Source organism: Calonectris borealis, chromosome 1, assembly GCF_964195595.1.
Source record: "Calonectris borealis chromosome 1, bCalBor7.hap1.2, whole genome shotgun sequence".
Lineage (NCBI taxonomy): Eukaryota > Metazoa > Chordata > Aves > Procellariiformes > Procellariidae > Calonectris > Calonectris borealis.
The window spans coordinates 24,993,468-25,017,481 of record NC_134312.1 but is presented as its reverse complement, the minus strand read 5'-3'; the positions used below and the strand labels follow the sequence as shown (position 1 = coordinate 25,017,481).

Below are 24,014 nucleotides of genomic sequence, written 5' to 3'. Positions count from 1 at the left end.
TAGTACTCAGGACTGCAAAATCATCCTGCGTTTGTTGTCCCCTTGTTACTATGAGGAAGTAAAGGGCAAGGAGGTAAAGGGCACCTATCAATATTAGCATCCTTAAGGGAATAACTTTGGATTTCATTATGTTCACTAATGTGTTACCACCATCATGGTGTATTGATTATAGTTCTCCTTGGCCAGTAGTAATTAGATGACATTTTTCAGTGTATGCTTGTATACCCCTTAGTTTATAACTGATAAGGTATTTATTGATTAGTAATCAGACACAGACAGCCAGTATAAAAATTAATGTGAATCACTACTTTATATATTCAGCCAATATTTTGTTTCTGTGCATGCAATTCCAGAGCGTGGTGTTCAGCTGCATATACATGCGGACATCAGACCGCATGTATATGCATCACCATTCTCTGCCTTTGTTTTCATCTCAAAAAATAGTTTTATTCAACAGAACTTCAAGATACTGCAGAAGAAATATACCATATGTTGGCAGTCTCCTCCTGGAGCACACTGCTCCCTCAGGCTACTAGCAGGTTGAGACAAGATAATAGCTTGCCAGTGTCAAGTGATGATTTCCTGAGGCAGAGACCTAACAACCACCCTTTTAAAGGGAGGCTAAGGGCACCCTGCAGTCCCATAACGACAATATTGTTAATGTCGCAACAAAGCACGAAGTGCCTTACTGCTGGGACTAATAATACACAGACTTGGGCTGTCTGTAAGTCCTATGCAGTTTCAGTTTTCCTGATGTATATACCAAACTTAGGTATCCAAAATGCAGAGTTCTTGAGTTAAAAGCCTTAACCTGCCCCACTCTGTCAGTGTAACAATCCTTACAGAAATTCTTTTTCACTCCTTCCTTCACTGGAGCATGAGAAAAATTACTAAGATACATACTAAAGAGCCTCTGACACTCCAGCCAGCAGAGGGCATGGACGACGCACATAGACACTGGTGGGTACATTACAACGCTTTCACTGAGAAGCTCAATACAGTCTTTCTATTCTCCTTAGCAAACCAGCTGCTTGACTCTGGCCTACAAAGAGAAAAGACGACTAGTCTCTCACTAATGCAGTGCCTCATTAGCAGAAAAAGATGTACGGCTTATTCTACAGGGTTTTCTTCCCAAACATCTGGTATACCAGGACAAACCTGAAAATACTGCAGTGAGATATCACCTCTTCTCATGCTCTTCTCCCTGGAGATTTCATTCAGCTGAAGGCTTCTTCTCATTAAGATCTTCAGCTGTCACTAAAATCCATGCTTAAACTACAGATAATGTGATCTGATCTCTTTGGTAATACTCTGAACTAGAGATGTGGGTCCCAAACATCTTGTCTCTATACAAATATGAAAATATCTGAATACGCAGTATTGGTTCAGGTCAAGTTTTGCTGACTATATATTTATAGCATCACCACCACCGTCATCTGAAATGTAAGATCCATTGTTACAAATTTTTATAGCACAAATAAGTCTTCTGCAACAGGGTAAGCTGCTTTATTACCACTCAGAGACAGAGACTTGGAAGACTCAATACACTAGGTGCTACATGGCCCAATAACACTGCCAAACTGGTCCTGAAGTGTGTAAATCTCAATAGACAAGACAGAAAAGTGAAATATTTTATCAGTGGTTAAATGTTTCCCAGAAAGATTAAGTGGCTTTTCTACAGTCACATGGGATAATGAATTGTGGCCTTCCGTGCCCCAGCTCAGGCTTCTAGTACAAGAACAAATGTCCTCTGAGCTGCTAATTGTAGCAAGGTAGCAATATTTTTACATACAATGTTCTATTACCAAACAGTCTGCAAAATAAAGAATTGCGTTTCATAATCATATAGTTTTGCAAAAGATATAATAGATTTTAGAACAATATTACAGATCTTTGAACTTGGACAAACCCTCGAAGACTTTTTCATATATTATATTTTGACCCCCTAGACACTGTAAAAGACTTCAGTCAGTGTACAGTTGAATTGATGTTTTAGATTTTATGTGCCTCTGCTGGCCTTTTATGAGGATATGACTGAAATGTATATTTTCAGAATATGTTACTGTATCTGCAATATATTGTTTCTTTAAGCTTCCATCACTATGAGCCTTAAGCACTATTGCAGAATTTAAAAATTCCTGCAAAAATTCTTGCAAAAATAGAGACTGCTCTATTTTACGTGAATTTTCCCCTGCGCAGTAATTGGAACTTCTTCATTCACAGAAACCACTCTCACAAATGGATTGTCTTTATTCCACACATCACCAGCTGGGTGGTACGTGGAGATGGAAAATTCTTATATTTTTCAATTTTAAGGCAGCCAGAAACATTTCACTATTCACTCAAAATTCAGTAATTGCTTTGGCTGAAACAGGTTTTTAAAAATAACAAATACACAACAGAAAAATAGAAGAATAGTGTTTTGCCTGTGAATTATTTCCTGAGGTCCCATCCAACAGAATAACCCATTTCCTCAATTCCTTTTCCACCCATGTTTTCAGTGATCCCCCCGTTATGTTTAGCGTAAATGGTAATCAGCCAGTAAATTTGTGACTGCTGTCTGAGGCGAGGATGTACGTATGTATTGAACAGCCATCCAGCTGCTACCAAGAGGCAAGTAAAACAGCAGAGTTCTGCTACACTCTCCCTCTATGCAGGACCTGATCAGGTTCCTCTCCTTCACTGTGCCACCAATTTTTAAGAAACTTTGAGAGCTGTACCATGCTCTGAAACTGCTGAAGACACCATCAATGCCTCAGTTTTAAGAGTAGCATCCAAAATCCTGACTCTAACCCAAACCACCAAAGCTAGGAACAAAGGCAGTACCTGTATCAAGAGCAGCACCTTACACTACTGGGGCGAAAAAAAAAAAAAGCCTCTTTTTGTTCGTTTGGGACTCATCACTTACTTAAATCTGTATGCTTTCCATCAAATTTTATATTAAGAGAAACAATGAATAACAATTCCTTACCATTGGGTGGCAGGACCAGGTCCAATTTCCTTCTGGAAATGTTCAATTAAATTTACAAGGGTAAATAAATGAGTATCTGTAAAAAGAATCTTAGAATTACACTATGAGTTATTTTGACTGTATCTACAACAAGGTCATGAAAAAGCATAAAGTTTTTCACCTTTACAGCTAGCCCAGAACCAATCGCTCTTGACAGCATTGTCACAGAGCTTCCAGTTTTTGTGGTCTGACTGACGTAACCAATGAGATTTGTCACAAATTGCATTCTCTAAAATGCTGAATTACGTCTCTAAAAAGAGCACGAAAAACAAATTTCAAAATGTTTTGATGAATTTGCTGTTTCGATAGTAGAAGTATCAATACTAAATTTTGGAAGTGCCTTGTTTATACCTGTATGAAAGTCCATCCACCAATGCCACCAGCATTGTAACCTTCTAGAGCCTCACATACAATTTCAGCGACAACTTCAGAGACTGGCAGATGGATACAGGCTAGGTCTTAGCTCTTTATTTATGGGGAAAACAAGCCCTTCTCTAATGCTGTGTGGCAAGATTGTACGCTAAGTGTTGCTTATCCAGTGCAGGCAGATGATTCCTGCTGAAGTGGCATGTCCCATCATTGCCCACTATACAAAACCACTGTCACAAGTGTCTCTTGTTGAGGCAAGGAAGCACGCTAAGGGGGACTCTCCAACAACCGTCAGAGAAGACCCAAATAAAACCATGGTAAGCCCTGGATCTGAAAGGCTGTCCCTACACGATGAACTATTCAAGAAGAGTTTCATGGGAAGAGTGGAGGTCCTAGGGGCGTGAGAACTGCCATCACTAGGGGTGAAGGACCTCCAAAATCGATCTTGTCAAGGAGACTAAGTCCACCAACTCTCATAGGCCAGTGCTGCAAATGCAGCCCTTGGCGATCCCTTGGTGGGTGCGGGGTGCTGGACAGACAGCCCATGGCAGCAGAACTACGCCGGGCTGCCCCGTCCCACCACACTCCTGCCAGGGACCAGCTGTTCACCTCACACGATCCCCGCGGTGCCATACGTGTCCATCGCGGGGCCACATCTGTCCATCGCGGTGGCCGGAGCCACCCTGCTGCTCCCAGCCTTGCGGTGTCTGCATGCGCCCGCCTCAGGCCCCTAGCACCCGCGGGACGCCCCTCCTGCCGCCCCCACCCCGGGCCCGCCCCGCCCGCCATTTCGTGTGGGAGCCGCCCCGCCCGCCCCCCGCTGCGGACGCTGCTCCGTGACCTCACACGACGGCCGCCTCCCCGCCCGCCCCCGGCAGCGCCCGGCCCTGACTCACGCTCGCCCGCCCGGGCCCCCCCAGGGTGCCCCCGCCGCTCCCCCGCCCCCGGCCGGGCCGACCCAACCCAACCCCTCCCCTGTCTGCAGCAAGTGGCAGCGGGAGAAGGGCGGTGGCGCCATCACGTGAGGGCCCTGCCTGGCGCTCGGCTCCCCGCACAGCCTCGCAGCCGCCGACCCCCGGCCCCGTCCCGAGCCCCGCCACCGCCGCCTCGCCTCGCCTCGCCTCGCCTCGCCCCGCGCTCCCATGCCCAGCAGCGAGGCGGTGCCGCTGGGGCTGGGCGCCTGCCGCAGGTCGGGGGCGCTGGCCGGGATGCTGGCGCTGGTGGCGCGGCTGCTGGAGTGGCTGCGTTCGCTGTTCTGGAAGGAGGAGATGGAGCTCACCCTGGTGGGGCTGCAGTACTCGGGCAAGACCACGCTGCTCACCGTGCTGGCGGTACGCTGTCGCGGCCCGGCCGCCCGCCGGCCGGGCGCAGGGGCAGGGCGGCGGCGGGGGGCGCTCAGGGCGGCGGCCGGCGGGTGGGGGGGCGAGGTCGCCGCGGGGCGGGAGGCGGGGGGCGGCGGCCCGGCAGTCTGGCGTCGCTGGAGGGGACCGCCCGCCCCGAGCCGGCCGCTTCGCGTCGCTGCCCCCGGCAACAAGTGCGGGCTTTCCCTCCACGGCCTGCGGCGAAGCCGCCTCGGTCATGGAGTCCCGCGGCGCGGCGGAGGGAGGAGGGCGGCGGGCGGGCGGGGGGCATGAGGCAGCTCTTGCGGCTTTTGCAACCTCGAGAAATTTCACAGCAGGCTCAGGTGAGTGTGAAATTGTTTTAAGAGGGAGAAAGAAAACGTCTCCTGTGTCTGACTGCAAAGCGTGCCTATCTCAAAGCAGATTCCTGGGCACGGACTCTGGCCCCTGATGCAGAGTTGGCTTTTCACGGACAATGTATCCCAAAATAACTCGGAATATATTGTGCTTCCTCCAAGGCCACAACTCCCCTGTCACTGAATTCTCCCCTCCCATCAGTTGCATCAATATTGATGCCTCCCACAATTCCTTAATAGCTCTTTCGCAGCATTCAAGTCTGATTTTGGCATTCCCTTCCCACTGTGATGATGGCCTTGCAGCCTTGTTCCTCTCTGACGCTGACACCTACCATGACGTTTTCCGTTTTGTCGTCATGCTGAAATACGTTCCTCATCTTTCTTTGCTATGCTCTCCACCCTTCTGCATTTGGGTCCATCCCGAAGATTTACTTTCCATCGGAAGATGAAAACAAATATATATGTTAAATATGGTTAGTACTAATCATGAAACTTCTCAGTGTATACCGTTTTCTGCGAGGTGATCACTGCTGTTAGATGTATTGCAGCTTCACCTGCCTTGAGATACGGGCTTCCAGATGTTCTTCAGTCCTTATCCGGAAAAGTTACTGGTTCAGGAATCAAAACCAGACTGGGAGGTGTATGGCCTAAAGTCAAAGAGATTGAGACAGCGATGAACATGACTGATATTTGTTGTTTGCTTTCATATATGATTATGGTTATGGGGAAAACAGGAGATTAGTGTGAGTGAAGAAGTGGAGAGAGAGAAGGAGAAAAATGAATGGGGTAGGAAAAGTACAGAAAGCAGTGAAAGTATGTGTTGGGGGACATCAGCAATCAATAAGCAGAAAATATCTGGAACTGGTATTTTCGTTAGTCTGTTAGGCACTCCGGCGGTCTTGGTAACATGGGCCTCAGCATTCCTCATCCCCCTTGGAAGTGTTCATCTCCCAAGGGCGCGCTTTGCTGAGGAAGGGGGGAGAGGCGTGTCAAATTCTATTACTTCATGGATTGATTTCATAAACGGAGCAAAGAAGAACACAGCAGTTCAGAGATCTCTAACAGTAGTGTGTGGTGTTAGACTGTGTGTGTGTAAATGTGTGTCCACTCCATTTATACTACATCACCTGTGGAATGGCATCAATGTGTTTGTCTCTCTTGTGCTAGTATCTTGAATACCAGAGCATTGCTGTTACTGCAGGTCTGATTTTGCCAGCAAACCTATCACTTAAGAATATTCTTCAAGGCATCTGTGTTTGCTGACTTGGGGAGTGTCACAAATTGCAGGTTTTGTAGCTTTTGGATCTTTCAATCTGGAGATGACACACCATGATAATCACTGAAGAAGGGTGGCTGAATAATTTGGGAGTAAGGCAATGGATAATAGCTTACTCTTGAATACAGTTGATATGGGATGGCAAATAGATTGGGAACTCTATGTGCGTGTGTATGTGTGTATGTGGCTAGAGTGTGACGAGATGAAAATAACTGTCACAAAATAGTGGGACTTAAAATGCAAACTGCAATTGCTCGTAAAAGCAAATGGTAGGAAATTACTGTTTTTTCCACTTTGTAGTAGTATTCAGAGGTCCTATCATGCTAACACTGAATAAACACCCTTTGAGACAGTCTCCTCCCTGAAGAGCTTGAGCCATATTTAGTCCTGTGTTACCAGTGGAAACCTTGGATAACGTCACTACCTTTTACTATGGATGTGGACTGATGGAGTAGAATCTGGCCCGTGGTCGTTATGCTAAGGGGTTATGACAGTATTAATTATCCATTAAATATTTAGCAACATTTAAAAAGGACATTACAGACTTCTTAGCATCAGTTGTTTCATCTGTATCAGGATGTAATCTCTTTTTTAATTGAGATAAGAAAATAAACTTATTTGCACATCTTGAATATTCTCCAAAATAGGTAATTTGTCATATAAAACTTCCTCAGCAAGCAAAATGGAACAGAATTTTTACTTTATGTTGCTTAGAGCACTTGAAACAAAACACAGTAATCAGAGTTCTTGGACTAATGCTGGCAAAAGATTCAACATATTACTTTCTTTTCTTCATTGTGTGGGAAAATAAAGAACTATAAACATAATACTTTTCTTCATAGCTGGTTCTGTTCAACCAGAATGGAAAGTTTTTAGAGGAAAAGACTAAAGACCAATAAAGGGGATGCTGATTCTTTGCATTCTATCCCCAATAGCAGAACAGTTACGATGTCGTTTTTTATTTTTGTCTGCCACTTTAGCATATTACATATGGCGTATAATTTGCTAACAAAAGTGGAATCCTGACTTTCTATGAGTTTGTTTAAACAATAGCCTCCTGAGTTGGCTGGCTGTTTTTCCAGGCATTCCTGCGCTTGAATAATGATGCTACATTCTCAGGGTTTATGTGTTCATACCTGTTTATATGTTTGTCCTCCACAAATAAATGTACTATATATTTTAACAGTTAGGCCAGTACCTACTACAGGAAGTGGTTACTGATTGGCTTTGTCTTACTCCATCCAATTAAAAATTTCTGTCACTGCTGGGTATGTGTATCTGTATGAAAGTGCAGGTGCATTTGTCTTCACTGTTTTTTTCCTACTGCTGTTGGCAAGTCACTGAAGCAAGGAAAGAGGAGGGAAAAAAGAGACTTCCAGAAGCAAAAGATGGGGAAGGTGTACAGTACAGAATTTAGCAACAAGGTTCCCATAGGTAAGGTTGAACAAGTAATTGATGGAAGTTGTTTCTTGCCTGAAGGATCTAATTCCAAAATCTTGTGAGAGGACCAACTAACTGTCAAAGGTTATGCAGCTTTTAAAGTCCCAGATTAAAAATAATTTATCTTAGTTTGTGAACACAAGCTGGAGGCATAGTGTATTCTCACTCTGCCACAAACAGTGAAGAGAAAAGTTGCAGAAAGCATACAGAGACCACAATAGCATTAGGGGTAGCTGGTGACAGTGTGTGCACTGTGAGGCACGTAGCTGCTCTGGTGCGCTCTGAAGCTCTGATCATCCACTTCTCTGATGGGAGGGACCTGTTGGAGCATGCCTGCTTCCCTCCTTGTCCACATACCCATATTTTCTTCCAAAAAAACCCCAGGGCACATGGGATGATGAGATGGGTGAAGGGACTATGGGCGGATAGATATGGAAGGGCAATGGCAAGTCCAGAAGGTCCTGCTCTCCATTCTGGATGACTGGAAAACCAGGACTACTGTGTGTGTTGCAGAGAATGCTTGGGTCTCTATGTAGACGTAACTTTTAAGTAACCATCTGCATATCTTAATGCACCACTCCTAGGAGACCATATTAATGATACATTTTGAAAAGGAAGAATGAATAATGAGTTATCTTGTTAGATCTGAGTTTCACCTTTCTCCTCAAAAGCTGTCTTCTGTAGTGGGTAGATGTGTGTAAGGTTCCTGTTGGCACAATGACAAGCATCTGTCTTGTAAAAATATTTCTCTGAACTGGGGGAGGAGGCAGCGCTTTGGTTTTATGTTTTGGGTTTATGGTGTGCTGAGTTAGTACCTTGTATTTTTCTGTCCTAATGGTATTCTCTTAGCTTCCACAGCTTCCTCTGCTGTCACCTACTCAGAAGCAAAGGGTCTGCATGTAGTACTCTCTACATGAGTACTCTTTCACCGTTTGTTACATTTGGAGTTAAACCATTGGTAACAGTAGTGAGAAACTGCAGGGAAAAATCCCGATATAGTCAGTTTTATCATATTTTATCATATTGGGGGTTGGACTAGATGACCTTTAAAGGTCCCTTTCAACCTATGATTCTATGATTCTGTATTTTGACCATGCTGATTTCTGGTTTGCTTAGGGATCAGATGAAGAATTATCCGAAGTCTCGTGGTTTCTGCGGTGATCTTTGTCGCTGAGGAGAATAAAAGATTGTTTAAAGGGACTGAAATGAACAGTCTTCCTTGGCGTGACAATGCATTAATTGAAGTGCTGGCCAGTGCTCCTGGAGAAAATTAGTGTGATATTTTACAGTGTTGTAAAATAGAAATTATAGATTGCAAACGAGTATCAACTATTTTATAGTAAATATAATTTTTTTTTGTTTGTTTGTATTCTAGTCAGGGCAGTTCACAGAAGATATGATTCCTACAGTAGGCTTCAATATGAGAAAAATAACAAAAGGAAACGTTACCATAAAGGTAGGTATGCATGTTTGAATTAATACAGAATGAATAACTAATAGAGAAAGTGATTTCAACTTGGAATGTGAAAGTGTAGGAAATTTCTTTTAAGGTGATAGGATCATTTATCTATTTTTCTAGCTCAAAGCCAACTTTTTTAAAGCATATAGTCGTGTATTTCTCTGTTACATTAATCTGTTTGACTTCATGATATCCATGCCAAGCAGAAGCTTTGTTGCACTCTTTTGGGTTAGAAAGGTCATAAAATTGTCTTGATTTCTTACTTTTTATAAATTCTTCAGAATTCACTATTAGTAGTGTGTCTAGCAAACCCTTATATTCATGTGCTGCTGCCTAGTGTAAGGTAAATATGTAGGAGCTAATGGCATCATTGTAATGAAATCCATTTAAGCTTTGGAGTTTGTCTACTGGAATAGGTAGTCAAGACTAGCATTACTTTACACAGTGGGCAGTTCTCTGAAAACACAGAGGAATTTATATGGCAATATAAGTAGGCCTGCATCAGTTGGACTTTATCTGGGGAAAACATAGGTGACCAGAATCAAAAGCCTCCCAGCACTAATTGTTGCAGCCAACCCTGTATGCTGTTTATTTTGGAGACCCAGGAATCAAAAGAGTAAAAGGTAACTGAACTGGTCTTTCAGGAGACAGAAGTAACGCACAAGGTGCACATTCTGCTGAGTAACAGTTATACAGCTTTTTTTTGTAGATGGAGGCTGTTATTTCATAATGCTCTCTGTTAGTTCTTATGAATGGTATGTTTGAAAGTGGTGAAAAACCACAGAATTTTATCAATGATGAGGTTAAACTTCTGGTCTTGGCCCTTCTTCACCTCTATTCTCAGTACATACAAGATCATCCAAGCTCTCCCTGATCTGCTGGTTCATTTCTCTGTGGCCAACTCTGTTTGTGGTAGTGCGTACACTATGTGTAAGGTAAGGCTGGTAAGGGGAAATTTCAATTTACAGGAACATATGCTTTGATTGCAGAAGGGCAGTATTCATGCTGCATAACAAGAAGGTATACTGATGGGCAGAGAGCAGTTTCCTCTCTTTCCTTGCTATGGAGTTTCCCTTCAACTCTCTTCACGCCCGTTAGCCTCTCCTCATCAGACGTGTTCCCCTCTTCCACTGCCTGGTTTCTTTGTGCCTCGTCCCTTTGCATATACACACAAAGGCCAACCCAAAAGCTAAACACCTAATTCCTCAAAATACTGCTCCTGTCCCTTAAAGACGAAGCAACAAATGTCCTCGCTTAGTCCAGGAGTGAGTTTGTTAGTGAATGAGAAAAAAAAAGAAGTTCTAGTCTTGGGTCGCTCTGTTGAATGTGTCTCAACAACCATCCACGTGTTGCTGAGCAAAGAGCTGACCTCTGCTACACAAAGAACATACTTCAGCCTAACAGTAGCTTGGTATATTCCTGTTTATCTTCTCGCAAAAGAGTGCCTTTTTAACCAAAATCAGAACTTCTGAATATTTTTTCCTTTGGGGTCCAAATTCTGCTTTCCAAACAAAATCTTTCTTGTAACGAGGAATAAATCCAGCCCCTCTTAAAAAAAAAAGTCACAAAATAACCTTTTAATACACTTGCTTTTCTGCTTGTGGTAGCACTTCTAAACCTCAGTATGATGTTCCTCATGCTAGGGACACACTAGACTTACCTTCTGGGAAACCTAAGAGGGAATCAGGCTGGCCTAGTGAGGGTGGCAGAGATTAAAGGTCAGCTTTTACAATCCGCTTAAGTAGATCATGGTGTGAGGTTCTGCTTTAAGCCTGGCCGTGCACCCTTGAACCCCTTTTCCATTGGCACCAGTGATGACATGGCAAAGCGGTAGTCAGGTCAGCCAACTGATCTAGATGAAAGCAACCTCTAAAAAAACCAACAACCAACCAAACCAAACCTGCCCCCATGCTAGTTTCTCCCTAGTCAAATTACCTAAGTAGTGTGCTCCTCAAACAACTGTGTGATCGCTGGTGCCATCACAGTGTGGGAAAGCAGGATACAGACACAGGCAAAACAATGCATTTTGGGAGCAGCGTGGGTAGATTGACTTAGACAGCTGCAGAACACCATCTTTAGAGCACAGAATCTGAACAGGAAGAACGCAGTCTCTCTGTTTGGTGTGAAAAACAAAGTTTTCCTTCATCCTTCCACCCTGGTAGCTACAAACTTTTAAGCACAGCTAACAGTCTGTTGCTAGAGGGCTGCCAGAATTATGTGTTCAGTTTGCATACATAGGCTGATCGTGGATTCAGATGGATCAGTGACTATATTTAAAAAAAAAAATGTTTAATGCTATGTTAGGATTTACAAACGTTGGATGGTGTTAATTTTTCTAGTCCTTATGATTAATTCATGATTCATATTAGTTAAGAAAGAGAATTTATGGAGAAGTCAATGGGCATTGATATCAGAAGAACGGTCTGATTGGTGTGCTAATTGTATAGATTTTCTCCCCCAAGATTCTGTTTATTATACGCAAATGAACACGTACACTGGCTATGACAGCAAATCGAATAGTGTATTTACAACAGGAACATCAGAGGTGCTGCCTTACAAGCGCAAATGCATCCTAAGGCTATCCCATGCTTTCTTGACCTCTTATACATCAATGGCAGGTGTGTAGGAGAATGGGACCAGTGGCAAAATCGTGATTAGCTCTGTAATACCAAACAGCAAATGCAGACTCACAAGGAAAAGCTGTTTGTTTCAGTTTAAGCGGTCAGACTTTTTTCTTGTTGTTCTTTCAGGCATGCAGGCGTTCTTTGTCTTCCTGCCTGAGCCTTCCCTTCTCTTTCAGAAGATTACATTTGTACTGAAGCAGTACCTTCCACTGCAGCCTTAGCAGTGCTTCCCAGTTCACCCAGGAGAGGATTCTGTTTGAATTATTCCTAACCATCAGTTTCATACACTTTTCATCGCGTCTGCCTTGCTTTACCACTGATCAAAGAAGTCCACAGATGCCACAGTCAATAAAAAAGTTACCGCATTCAACCATAGTTCATCAGTAATCCACAGGAATAGGAAATTCCTTTCAGTTCCCTTGTTTTCTGTCTTTTGCGTAGAAACGATAAGGCCATGATTTACAGTTTATGTAGAGAAGGCATAAGGATAGTTGGAATGCTATACTGATGCTGCTACGGAATTGTCAGACATGGAAGAAAATGAGAAAGCTGTTGATGGTTCATTCAACTAGACAAAAGTAATTTACAAGTAGAGTCTTCAAAATAAAGTATTTTTGAGCCAGGATAGTTAAAGTAGGTGAAGGAAATGACTGATAAGTTTGTGCTGGAGTTGTCTGCACAGATGATATTGCAAGATCGAGTTCATGCACGGAGGAGGTGTGTGAGTTTCTGTGGAACTGTGCCTTGTTTTTACACTTTGATCTCAAAAGTCGTGTTATATATAGTTGTTGTAATAGAGTTGTTAAGAATGAGGGGATAATGCTATCATTATTAGTATGTTTATTAGTTTCAAAAATGATACTTGTTTTGGAAGTCAATCTGCATAGGAAAATAATTTATCTTAACCAGTTCTCGTCGTCTCTCTGCTACAACAGCATACAGTGAAAGTAAGAGGTGTAGGGGAATATGGCTCTTACATATAGATGCTTATATCTTTAAAAGCCTGTCAAGATGAAGTACTTGCACATCACTATTCCTGTATCCAGGTAAGCTGTTAAATCTTACAGTCTAATTGCTAGATAAAGTTTCCAAAATTATTTTACTGTGAGAAGAATGACATAGTTCGTTGGTTAGTTGATGACTGAAGAATGGTGAGGGTGATGCCTCTTACTGGAATCCTTTGATGATCTATTTCAGCCTAGTCAACAAGGATTCAGAGTGAAATTTTCTTTAACCTTTTTATCCCAACAAAGCAGGTTACCTTTCTCATAGAAATATTATGATATCCAACTGTCAACTATTATTAAAATTCCTGGATAAAGTGTTATTTTACTAAACCTGTGAAGTCCTTCAAACATGGCAGGAATGATCTTCATGGTAAGCAGATAGGTCTTGCGTCTGACTTTTTTCAAAGGTCTTAGGGGACACTGCAAAACAGAATCAATTAAAATCACTATAAGAGTGAGGCTGAGAAACCATCTGGGTCAAAACGTCATCAAGTGAAAAAATGGCGTTCCAGAAGCCAAGACTGATCACCTTAGGCAAAGAAAGTTGCAACACCAACTAGTAGGTGATACTAATCCTTCATGTGTTTTTTGCCATATTTTGGGGTAGGCCACTAAGAAGGATGTACTATGCTAGTGCAGTGTCACCGCCGGGTTTCTTGACTATCAGTTTCAGTTCTATCTCTAGATTCCATACAATTCTAGAAGGCGACAAGAACTAAGGAGCCGGTGGTCTTCTTTACTTTCTTCCGATTTTGGCAGTCATTTCCAGAAGGCAGCAGATTTATTCTCATATTTAGTCTCTAATCCTAGAGTATAAAATTATGGTCACTGGCATGCCTCTGTGTATGAGTATTTATGTGAACCATACTGAAAGAAAAACACTGATTTATGCAAGCTGAAACATTTTTTAGGAAGATGCCAATTTCTTGTGCTCTTTAATTGAAGTTGAGCATGTCAGAAATGTAAAGCTGTCAGCTTTAACCACGAATTGTCAAATTTTGGCTTGTCAATACATTTAATAAAACCTGTCACCTATTATTTCCAAAAAGAGAGGAGGCAAAGAGGAAAGATTTTACCAGGCAGTATTTGCAATCTAAGCAGGAAGCTTTATGGATTTTGAGGTTGTGGTTGAGATATTCAATTACAGGATGATTTCCAGCATCAAAATACCTTATGTACAATTTAGGGATCTGTTAAAACATTTTTGATGAAGTTCATAACAAAACTAATGGCTATCACTTTTTTTCTGACAAAAAAATCTATGACTGAATTAATTTGGGGTTTTAATTCCAAGCAAGTTTTGTTGTTTGCTGAGTGATTTAATTTTGATAGAATTTCTCTGGTTTTGGATTAGCTCAGTATTAGTAATCTTTTTGCTTTGGTGAGATTTACTTTTCAATAAGCTAGACAGTAGCTAAAAAAATTCTTTTAACAAACCAAATTTCAAGAGCCTCAGAAGACACGTAACATGAATTGTTATTTTAAATGATTGTGAAGCTCCAACTAATCAACTTTTGATTCTCGCAGTGATGGTCTTGGAGTAGTCTCCAGTATAAAAAAGAAATAGAGCAACACAAAACGTGCATTCGCACAGGCAATGCAGCAGCTTCATTTTCCTTGCTCTTGCACTTCGTTTAAGCTTACTCTTAAAATAGCACCACCAGCCAGTTTCTGCACCCGCCGGGTATCGCAGCCCGGAGGGAGCAGTGAGCAGCTGCTCGGGAGACGGGAGCTGAGGAGGTTGGACTGCGGTCACCCCAGCTGTCGCCACTAGAGGCCAGCGTCCTTCCACGGGAGCTGCAGCCCGGGCCAGTGCAGGCCAGTCTGCTGGAGGGCAAAGCCAAGCTTCTTGCTACTTCCTCCAATGTGGCAGAGAGGGAGGAGGAGGAGTATCCCGGCTCTGTGCATTCTTCTTTCAGCTTCCTTCGTTGCAGCCCTCCTCCCTCCCCTGGATAGTGGAGTTTCCAAGTCTCCAAACATCCCCATGGAATCCTTCTGCTTTGTAGTGCTTCATCCTGCTATTCAGCAGCAATTAAAAAACATCTTACCTGTCGTGTCACCATCTCATGTGTCATGCAGTAATACAAGCCTCTGTGTGTATTGCCTGTACAGCTCCAGCAGCGGTTTAGCAAGTACGGAGTATTCTGTATGGCTTGGGTCACTCTGAAAAGGCCGTGCCATATCTGGGCTGATTTCAAGTCAAAATGGATATTTGTATAAGGAAGAATTTTTGTGGGGTGTCCCAGTGATTTATGGTAGTTGTGTGTAAGAAAAAGCTGTACTTTCAAAAGGGCTGTGAGCCACAGCAGGAAGTCCAGTTACTAGTGATATACCCCAGGCATTGTTTAGTGTCTTCATTAGTGACCTGGATGATGGGACAGGGTGCACTATCAACAAGTTTGCTGATAGTACAAAACTGGGAGGAGTGGCTGGTACAGCAGAGGGTTATGCTGCCATCCAGAGGGACCTCGGCAGGCTGGAGAAATGGGCTGACAGGACCCTTACGAAGTTAAAGAAAGGAAAGTACAAAGTCCTGCACCTGAGAAGGATCAACCCCAGGCACCACTACAGGCTGACTGGCTGGAAAGCAGCTTTGCAGAAAGGGACCTGGGGGTCCTGGTGGACACCAAGTTGACCATTGGTGAGTAGTGTACCTTTGCAGTAGAGAGACCAACAGCATCCTGGGCTGCATTAGGAAGAGATTTGACAGCAGGTCAAGGGATGTGATCCCTCCCTTTTACTCAGCACTGATAAGACCATACCTGGAGTACTGTGTCCAGTTCTGGGCTCGCCAGTACAAGAGGGATGTGGAGCTACTGGAGAGAGTCCACCGAAGGACCGTGAAGATGATTAAGGGACTGGAACATCTCTCATAGATGCTGAGATATCTGAGACTGTTTAGCCTAGAGAAGAGAAGGCTCAAGGAGATCTCATCAGTGTAGCCAGAACATGTAGCCAAACTTTTCTCAGTGGTGCCCAGTGACAGGACAAGTAGCGATGGGCGCAAACTGAAATATGAGAAATTCCATTTAAACCATAAGAAAAAGCGTTTTTACTGTGAGGGTGATTGAACATTGGAACAGGTTGACCAGGCAGGTTCTGGAGTCTCCATCCTTGGAGCATCACCTGCTCTAGGTGACCCTGCTTTGACCAGCGTGAGTTGGACTGTACAGTCTCCAAAGGTCCCTGCTAGCCTCAGTGGTTCTGTGATTCTGTGAAAAGGAGTTAAATGAGGGTTACAGAGCGGCTCAGAGAATAAGCATGGAGCATACTCAGAATTACTCAATAATCAACTAAGAAGGAAAAGTATGAAAGCACTCTCCCATCTGATAATTTGGGAAGAAAGCCTTGGAGACACTGTCTGTGCTGGGAGTTGCGCGCTGCAGAGTGTCAGACAGGATCATGCATTAGATGGGTACCTCTGCAGCGGTCGGGACAAACACATGGGGCCAGAAGCCAGTGTCCTGAGTCAGAACAGGCAGTGTTGAATGTCTCGCCAGTCATTCAGAGTAACTGTTAGGACTCTTAATAATGAGGACCAAGAGTTGATCTCAAGGAATCATCTAAACCAAACTTGTGCTCTAAGGTGAATCAGATATTTACCCATATATCTCAGGTAATTGTTTCTTAAAATTTGTTCTTCCATGAAGAAGGTTGTACAATATCCCTTGTTTTGTACAATGTTCTTTCACTCTAAGTGTTAAAAAGCTTTTTTCCCAGTATCTGACATGAGTTGCTGTCATCACAAATTGAGGTGCTTTTTTCTTCTCTTCTATATCTGGCAGCCATTTCCTGGGAAACATTATGGTTTAGCTCCCCCCTCCCCTCTTTTGTAGGTCATATTTTCAAAATCTCTTCTCACCCTTTCTTTTCTCATCTGGACTTTTTCAAATTTGTCTGTGTCTGATCTATAGACTGATGCTCAAAACATAGGAGCCTCCCTGACACTGAAGACAGGGCAGTACATACTTCCAAAATCATACGTGAGATGCTTCTGCTAGTACATGCAGATTTAAGATTTGCAGCACTGTTGAAACACATATTTAGTTTGTGAACTGCCCAAGCTTTTTGTTCTGCACCTCTGCCTGGTTATTATCCATTTTGTGTTAGTGCAAATTGTCCAAATGTAGCATTCTGAACTTGTGCGTGTTAAATTTCAGCTGCCTTATTTCAGACCATCCCTCTAGTTGGTCTGGATGCTTTAGGATTCTGATCTCTTCTTTTTATCCACTCCCAACTTGAACTTATCTGCAACTTAAATAAACATATGTTCTATTCCAACATCCTGTTGGGACACCTGGGAACCATAAATGCTGCCCCTGGTTAGCCCTTCCTCAGCAGCTTTGCCTCATTGATAAATGCTGGGAGTCTGTCAGGATTGCTCAGACTTGAGAGGTAGAGGGCAAGGGGGACACACGAGGGAGCTGCTCTGTGGGGTTAAATCTGTCATGGGAGAATGTCTTTTTTATCTGCAGTGTTAGATTACCTTTTCCCAGCATACACACTGTTGCACATCCTCCTGGCTTTTCTCTGTTATTGAGCAAATACTCATTTTTGCTTTCATGGTTATATGTTCTTCAAGGACAAGCAAAATTAATAATCACTACAGTAGTTATTGATCGGCTATCTTGAGCTATCAGTGTCATTGCCTCTGGTCTCCTTGCCCTCAGTCTTCCAAATGCAAGTTCTGCCTACAGCTTATAACTTCTGTATGCCTACTTTCACCAGAATCTCTTGGATTTTGATGTCTAGAGACTGATTCACAATCATGTGAAAAGAGGGTACAAAGGATTGCACGTGGTCACACAGAATCAGGGCTTTCTGCCTCGGGGAGGACACAATACTGAGGTTAGGATTAATTGTCTCCTTCTGTTTAGAGGTGCGTTATGTCTTGCTTGAGAGGATTACAGTCTTATCTCTAAAGCTGGGTTCCCTGGTACTCTCCTGCCTTAGAACACAACGTGGAGGTAAGCAGCACGAGGTTCAGAAAACCATTTCTGAGAACAAACTTTGCTTTTGTGTCCTGTTTAAAATCCACCTGTTGATCCTTCCAACATTGTACCTTATGTCTCTGATAAAATGGCAAATATACCCTGATCATTGAGAAATACCCCCTCCCATTAAAATGCCTCTGCGCTTGTCTTCAGGAGTTGAAGATATTCAGCCATTTTGTATTGCAAGTCTAAGTCCATTTACAGTTCTTCAGTGAAAGTGCTATGATTAAATTAAATAATTATAAACTGTGAAGTATGCATATAGCATTTTTTTCTGTCTGACGTGACTAAAATAAAATACCTAGTTGCAAAAAATGTTTAAAAGTTGGACTTTCTCGCCAGTGAGGAGTGACAGCAGGGTCTTTAAAGGACCAAGACTGATTTCAAAGAACATAGTGTTCTGGGAAGTATTGCTTGCAGAAGATTTAGCCATGTGGCATATTTTTTTCAGCTTTAAGAGCAACTGTAAAGGCATTTCCAAAATATAGGATAATAGGTAGGTAGAAAGTATTCTAGGGTAGTAAAGTATTCTGACGTCCGTAATAGGTTACATGGCTGGTACTACAAGTAAGGCTCTATAGTTTTGTATGCACAGGGCAATTTATTAAAAATTTTAAGGTTATTTGATTTAGCTCTTTTTATTCTTCCTGTTAATTAGATGGGGAAGCTGAACATTACTGGTTGAAGATTCCAGTCTACAATAGGTGACTGTTTAGGATTTGTCTCCCCTGAGCTTAGGTGAAAAGGAGGAAGCCAAACTGAGCCAGTTGTCTAAACTTAGTGGAGAGCAGTGGGTGCTTTGCAAGAATGGTTCACCTGGTAGGCAAGGTGGGTAAGACAGATGCAATTGTTTCCTGCTGTGGGTGCCCTCTGAGCTTTTCAGTAGCCACAGAGAAATTTTAGTCACTTGGATTAGATGCCTACATTTTAGGTGGCTGAAGTTGAGGGAAATTAATCATATGCTTTTCAGTTACTCCCTGTCATTACACATTGAGTTGGCTATGAATGCATGAGCTCATTAGTCACATCTCAGTATATGTGGACTTGTCTGTGTACAACGTGCTGTTGGATGTTGCTGGTGCTACCTTATTCTGCCCAAATACTCTTCTGTTGTTCAGAATTTCCTCACCTGATTGTTATAGAATCATAGGATAGTTTGGGTTGGAAGGGACCTTTAAAGGTCATCTAGTCCAACCGCCCTGCCGTGGGCAGGGACATCTTCAACTAGATCAGGTTGCTCAGAGCCCCGTCCAATCTGACCTTGAATGGTTCCAGGGATGGGGCTTCTACCACCTCTCTGGGCAACCTGTTCCAGTGTTTCACCACCCTCATTGTAAAAAATTTCTTCCTTATATCTAGTCTAAATCTACCCTCTTTTAGTTTAAAACCATTCCCCCTTGTCCTGTCGCAACAGGCCCTGCTAAAAAGTTTGCTGCCATCTTTCTCATAAGCCCCCTTTAAGTACTGATAGGCTGCAATAAGGTCTCCCCAAAGCCTTCTCTTCTCCCTGCTGAATAACCCCAACTCTCTCAGCCTTTCTTCATGGGAGAGGTGTTCCATCCCCCTGATCATTTTCATGGCCCTCCTCTGGACCCGCTCCAACAGGTCCATGTCTTTCCTGTGCTGAGGGCTCCAGAGCTGGATGCAGTACTGCAGGTGGGGTCTCACCAGAGCAGAGTAAGACCCCACCTCGTTCAGGTTAGGTTTTATGGCTAATATTTTCTGAATACTTCCAAGCAGAAGGATATATTTCTAAGTTCAAGTATTAGTAGTGTTGGATTCAGCTTGCAAATTAAGATACCTGAATGTAAACAGCTATATGTCTGCAATGAGGGTTAAGCTCCTTTAATAATAGTCAGAGGAGCTCTAGTCAGTACTGTCAAGCCTAGAGCATAATTCTGTCACCCTAAAGATGATGTTACATCTGGCCAGCTCAATAGCTGTCTAGGCTTCACTGACTACCATGAGATCGCAGGTACTGAATCCATGCATTGACATTGAGATACAAATGTGTCGTTATACACATCTCTGTCCACAGGAAATACCGTACCCACCATGTTGGAAAAAAAGCCATGTAAAACTGACATCTAGAAAATACTTTTCCTGCAACTTTCTCATTAACCGTCAAGCCTTCCTACAATATACGCTAATTAAAATAAATGCAACTAGAGTGTTAATGAGCCTTCCTGTAACTGAAAGCTTTCGAAAACCTTTGAATGTATTCCCCAGCTGCATTTTTGCTCAACTGTTATGATACACCTCTATGCAAAAAAAAAAGGATTTGCTCCTTAACCATAGCTGGTACCTGTGGTCTTAAGAAGGAGCCTTATATCCACATGAAGAAATTGAACAAGAGACATACCCAGAGAGATTCCTGTTTTAGAAGAATTTGATTTAATAGGTAAGTATAAGCACTATGGTAAATGATGATTCCAAAGTATGGTGATTAATCTAGTTTACAAATTAAAACATTGCATTATTTTACGAGAGTGTAGACCTGCAGGCGTGATAAGAATTACTACTCTATAGGAGCAGACAGGAACAAATAAAATAGTGATTTATAAAATGCGGTAGAAATAAGATGTATGCCTTTGAGACTGAGATTGAGCCTAAACAACAACTCTTTGAGATTTTAATCTCCTGTGAGGCAATAGTACTGGATATCAAAGAAATTTTTTCTCTATTTGGTTTGGTCATTCTGTAGGCATTTTCCGATTCTTAAAATCAGCTGGTCTTCTAGGGATAAAATTACCTCTTAAATATTATGAAAATTTTATTCCTGAGGGACCAACGAAAGCCATGGGAGCAATTTGAAGTCCAGTCTCTTTTTAAAAACACCCAGACAAAATAAACTTCTTTTTCTAGCTAGCTGTATATTCTGCTGTTAAGGTGTAGTTTCCTGTCTCTCTCAGTTCACACCCAGAATATACTTTTTACCTGTGTATTAAGTACTGGGATACAAAAATAGGTGATGTACAAAACATGCATGGTTCATGCAAGAAAACGCTAAGCCCTCTCCTCTTTCCTTCCTGGCTGCCTCTTGTATTCTCAAGTTTTGTCTGTTCAGTCATGTACAGTGGAAATGGTTTGGGACAGAGATTTGTGTTTTGAATAAAGTAGTTAACTCTGTCATTGGCTATTCAATGTAGTAAAGAATATTAGAAAGTTACTACTAGCACCATTTTCATTTCATAAGCAAAGAGGTGAGGATTTTTTTATTTATTTCATGCATTTATTTTCTTTCCCTATTTCAGATAATTATAACTTAATATATTGACGTAGACTGAGTTCCCAAGCACTGTTAAAAACAGCTAGTCTATCTTGTGTCCTTCATGTTGTACTTTAATGAATAGCTGTAAGCCTTATTAGGGAAACTGACTGGAAATGACTTATCTTTCCGTTGTTTCAAGGTGACTTTTTCTCCTATTGAGAATAATACTTGTTCTGCAGTGCAATTTAATATAGTATAGATATAGTGTATCATCAAACAAGTACAAAACCAGTATTTCTTTATTTTGTATTATTTATTTTGTGATTAGTCCAGGCTACATCATCTTGTAGATTTTTGTGGCTACCAGGAATAATCGCTGTCAGTCTCTAAAAATGTAATCTTACTACTGGCCTTCCCTGTCCTCTTTCCCCTTCATTCTTCTCTGATCTACCAAGAAAATAATTTAGTTTCTTTTTCCAGACACACAGATGTGCACCAGATGGTTACTGATAGTTTCAAGGTCCTGATGAGTTATTGGAATAATTAGTGTTGGTGTGAGGTTTGTCATCTAACTATAATACTGAACTGTGTACTCATCTTTTTCAAGCTTTTAAAATAAAAGGTTTATTTTATTAAGGCTTTTGAAACAGCACTTCAAATGTCAGTGCAGATAATAATTGATACCCAGTTCATGGTCAGAAGTTCACTCAACTCTTTCATATGTAAAATTTTTGATCTTATAAAGGGGGTCGAAGGCAATCTACATGTAGGTGATACACTAATTTTATGCCGGAAAGAATGGTAAGATACCAATCAGGGAATGATTTTAATGGTGAATTGGGAAATATTTCTTTTTAAACTCTGAACATAAGGTGATGAAAATGGTAGAGAAATTGATACATAAATATGATTTATGGATTGTGGAATTGAAAATATAGTCCACGTTAGTTGAAAAAGGCCTTATCCCAAAGGTCTATTAAGTCTCGCTCTTTTGTGCAAGTCTCTGTTGCCACAGCAGGTCTAATATGTCTGGATTTATAAAGTATAAATATGAAAACAACTCTTAAGAAAATTTTACTTCTGTGTATGTTACTTGCAAATTTAGTTTGTGCTGTAATGGATATACCTCCTAGATCTGGTACATACTGTTTTGATAACTAAATCTGATTAAAATAAGAAATAATTACTTCTCTTTGTCCTTGACATAGGAACAAATCCATTTCTTTTATTTTTCAGTGTTCATCACTATTTTAATAGGTGTGTCACTTGTAACAGCTGTCTTTGGACGTAGTTGCAACAGCTACGTCATCACACAGCCCTTGCCTGCACGATTTAGGTCCTTTCCCTGGTATTTTGATCTTGGAAACAGTTTTGAAACAAGGTTATTGTCATCCACCAAAAATACTGAATTTTTGCAAGCAAAGCAGAATAAGTAACTCCTGTACAGAAAAATAATGTCCTAGCCTTTTAACAATAAGGAATTCAGTGGGATTGCTGGACACTAATGGCATGCGTAAGTATTTGCAGGATTGAAGCTTTGTAAAATCCCAAGCAGAATTTGAGCTTCCTTTCCTTAAGATTCACTGATTAATCACTTCAGGCCTACCCTACACTACTGTTTCCTTTCTGGTTCTGATCAGTTAATCCATGTGTCTTCTAAAGCACATTTGATGAACAAATGGGAGAGCTGTGGAGGTATTGAAACTCCCTAGAGTATATCATCCTTTATGTAGGCTCAGTCTGCTCTCCAACCAACTCTTTATTTACTTGTCCTGGTTTCGGATGGGATAGAGTTGATTTGTTTCCTAGTAGCTGGTGTGGTGCTGTGTTTTGGATTTAGTATGAGAATAATGTTGATAACACATTGATGTTTTAGTTGTTGCTAGTGTTTATGCTAGTCAAGGACTTCTTAGCTTCCCATGCTCTGCCAGGTGCACAAGAAGCTGGGAGGGAGCATAGCCAGGACAGCTGACCTAGCTGGCCAAAGGGGTATTCCATACCATATGACGTCATGCTCAGTATAGAAACTGGGGGAGTTGGCTGGGGAGCAGCGATCGCTGCTCAGGGACTGGCTGGGCATCGGTTGGTGGGTGGTGAGCAATTGCATCATATACCACTTGCTTTGTATATTCTATTATTATTTTATTAAACTGTCTTTACCTCAACCCATGAGTTTTCTCACTTTTACCATCCTGATTCTCTCCCCCATCCCACCAGAGGTGGGGGGAGTGAGCAAGTGGCTGTGTGGTGTTTAGTTGCTGGCTAGGGTTAAACCATGATATTACTTAATATCCGTTTTTATCCTGCTGAAGGCCTGATGCATTCTTAACTCAGGTCTCCCTAGCCCCATAAAAAAGGCAACTTCATGACTATTTTCATACAATGATGCTATTCTTTCTGGGTTTTAGACTGTGTATTTGCAAGAAATCACTTTGGTGTCTGGGTAATACTTTTCTTGCAGTGAATGGGAAAGTGTAGCTTTCTCCAGATGGACGTTTGGAGCTGTTAATCTGACAGGACTGATTTCTCCTGTGATTGTGCCTGTCCCCTTCCATTGACTGGAAGGGGCTGAGAAGACCAGTCTCTCAAGGAAGGTCACTTAAAAAACTGCCTGCATTTAGGCATTGTCAATACAACTTGCATGTTGCATGTAAGAATTGTTCTGTTCTGTTAGTACCTTGTAGTTCAAAAACATTTTGGGGTTGGGGTGTTCTTACCTTTTCCAGGTATGGGACATTGGAGGGCAGCCAAGGTTTCGAAGCATGTGGGAGCGTTATTGCAGAGGAGTCAATGCAGTTGTGTAAGTTTTCTTGTGTATGCCCATACAAAATGTATTTTAAAATAGATATTATTAATACAGATAGGCTTTTCTTCCTGTACACCTCCATCACAAAAGAAGACCCAACACGATAAATACAGTGTGTTTTA

The 24,014-nt window shown here is 42.1% G+C and overlaps 1 protein-coding gene across 2 annotated transcripts in view; it reads left to right on the top strand.

Moving 5' to 3' along the window:
- The first annotated feature begins 4,242 nt into the window (after nucleotides 1-4,242).
- The window catches only part of LOC142080763 (ADP-ribosylation factor-like protein 8B), a 28,989-nt gene continuing 9,217 nt past the window's right edge, over nucleotides 4,243-24,014 (top strand). Inside the window, exons 1-3 of one of the 2 annotated variants that reach the window (XM_075146745.1) lie at nucleotides 4,243-4,710; nucleotides 9,167-9,247; nucleotides 23,813-23,886. In XM_075146745.1, the coding sequence (XP_075002846.1) occupies nucleotides 4,522-4,710; nucleotides 9,167-9,247; nucleotides 23,813-23,886 (344 nt within the window). In that variant the 5' untranslated portion in view covers nucleotides 4,243-4,521. The remainder of the gene's footprint in view (nucleotides 4,711-9,166; nucleotides 9,248-23,812; nucleotides 23,887-24,014) is intronic. The other variant, XM_075146754.1, reaches the window with a different exon arrangement.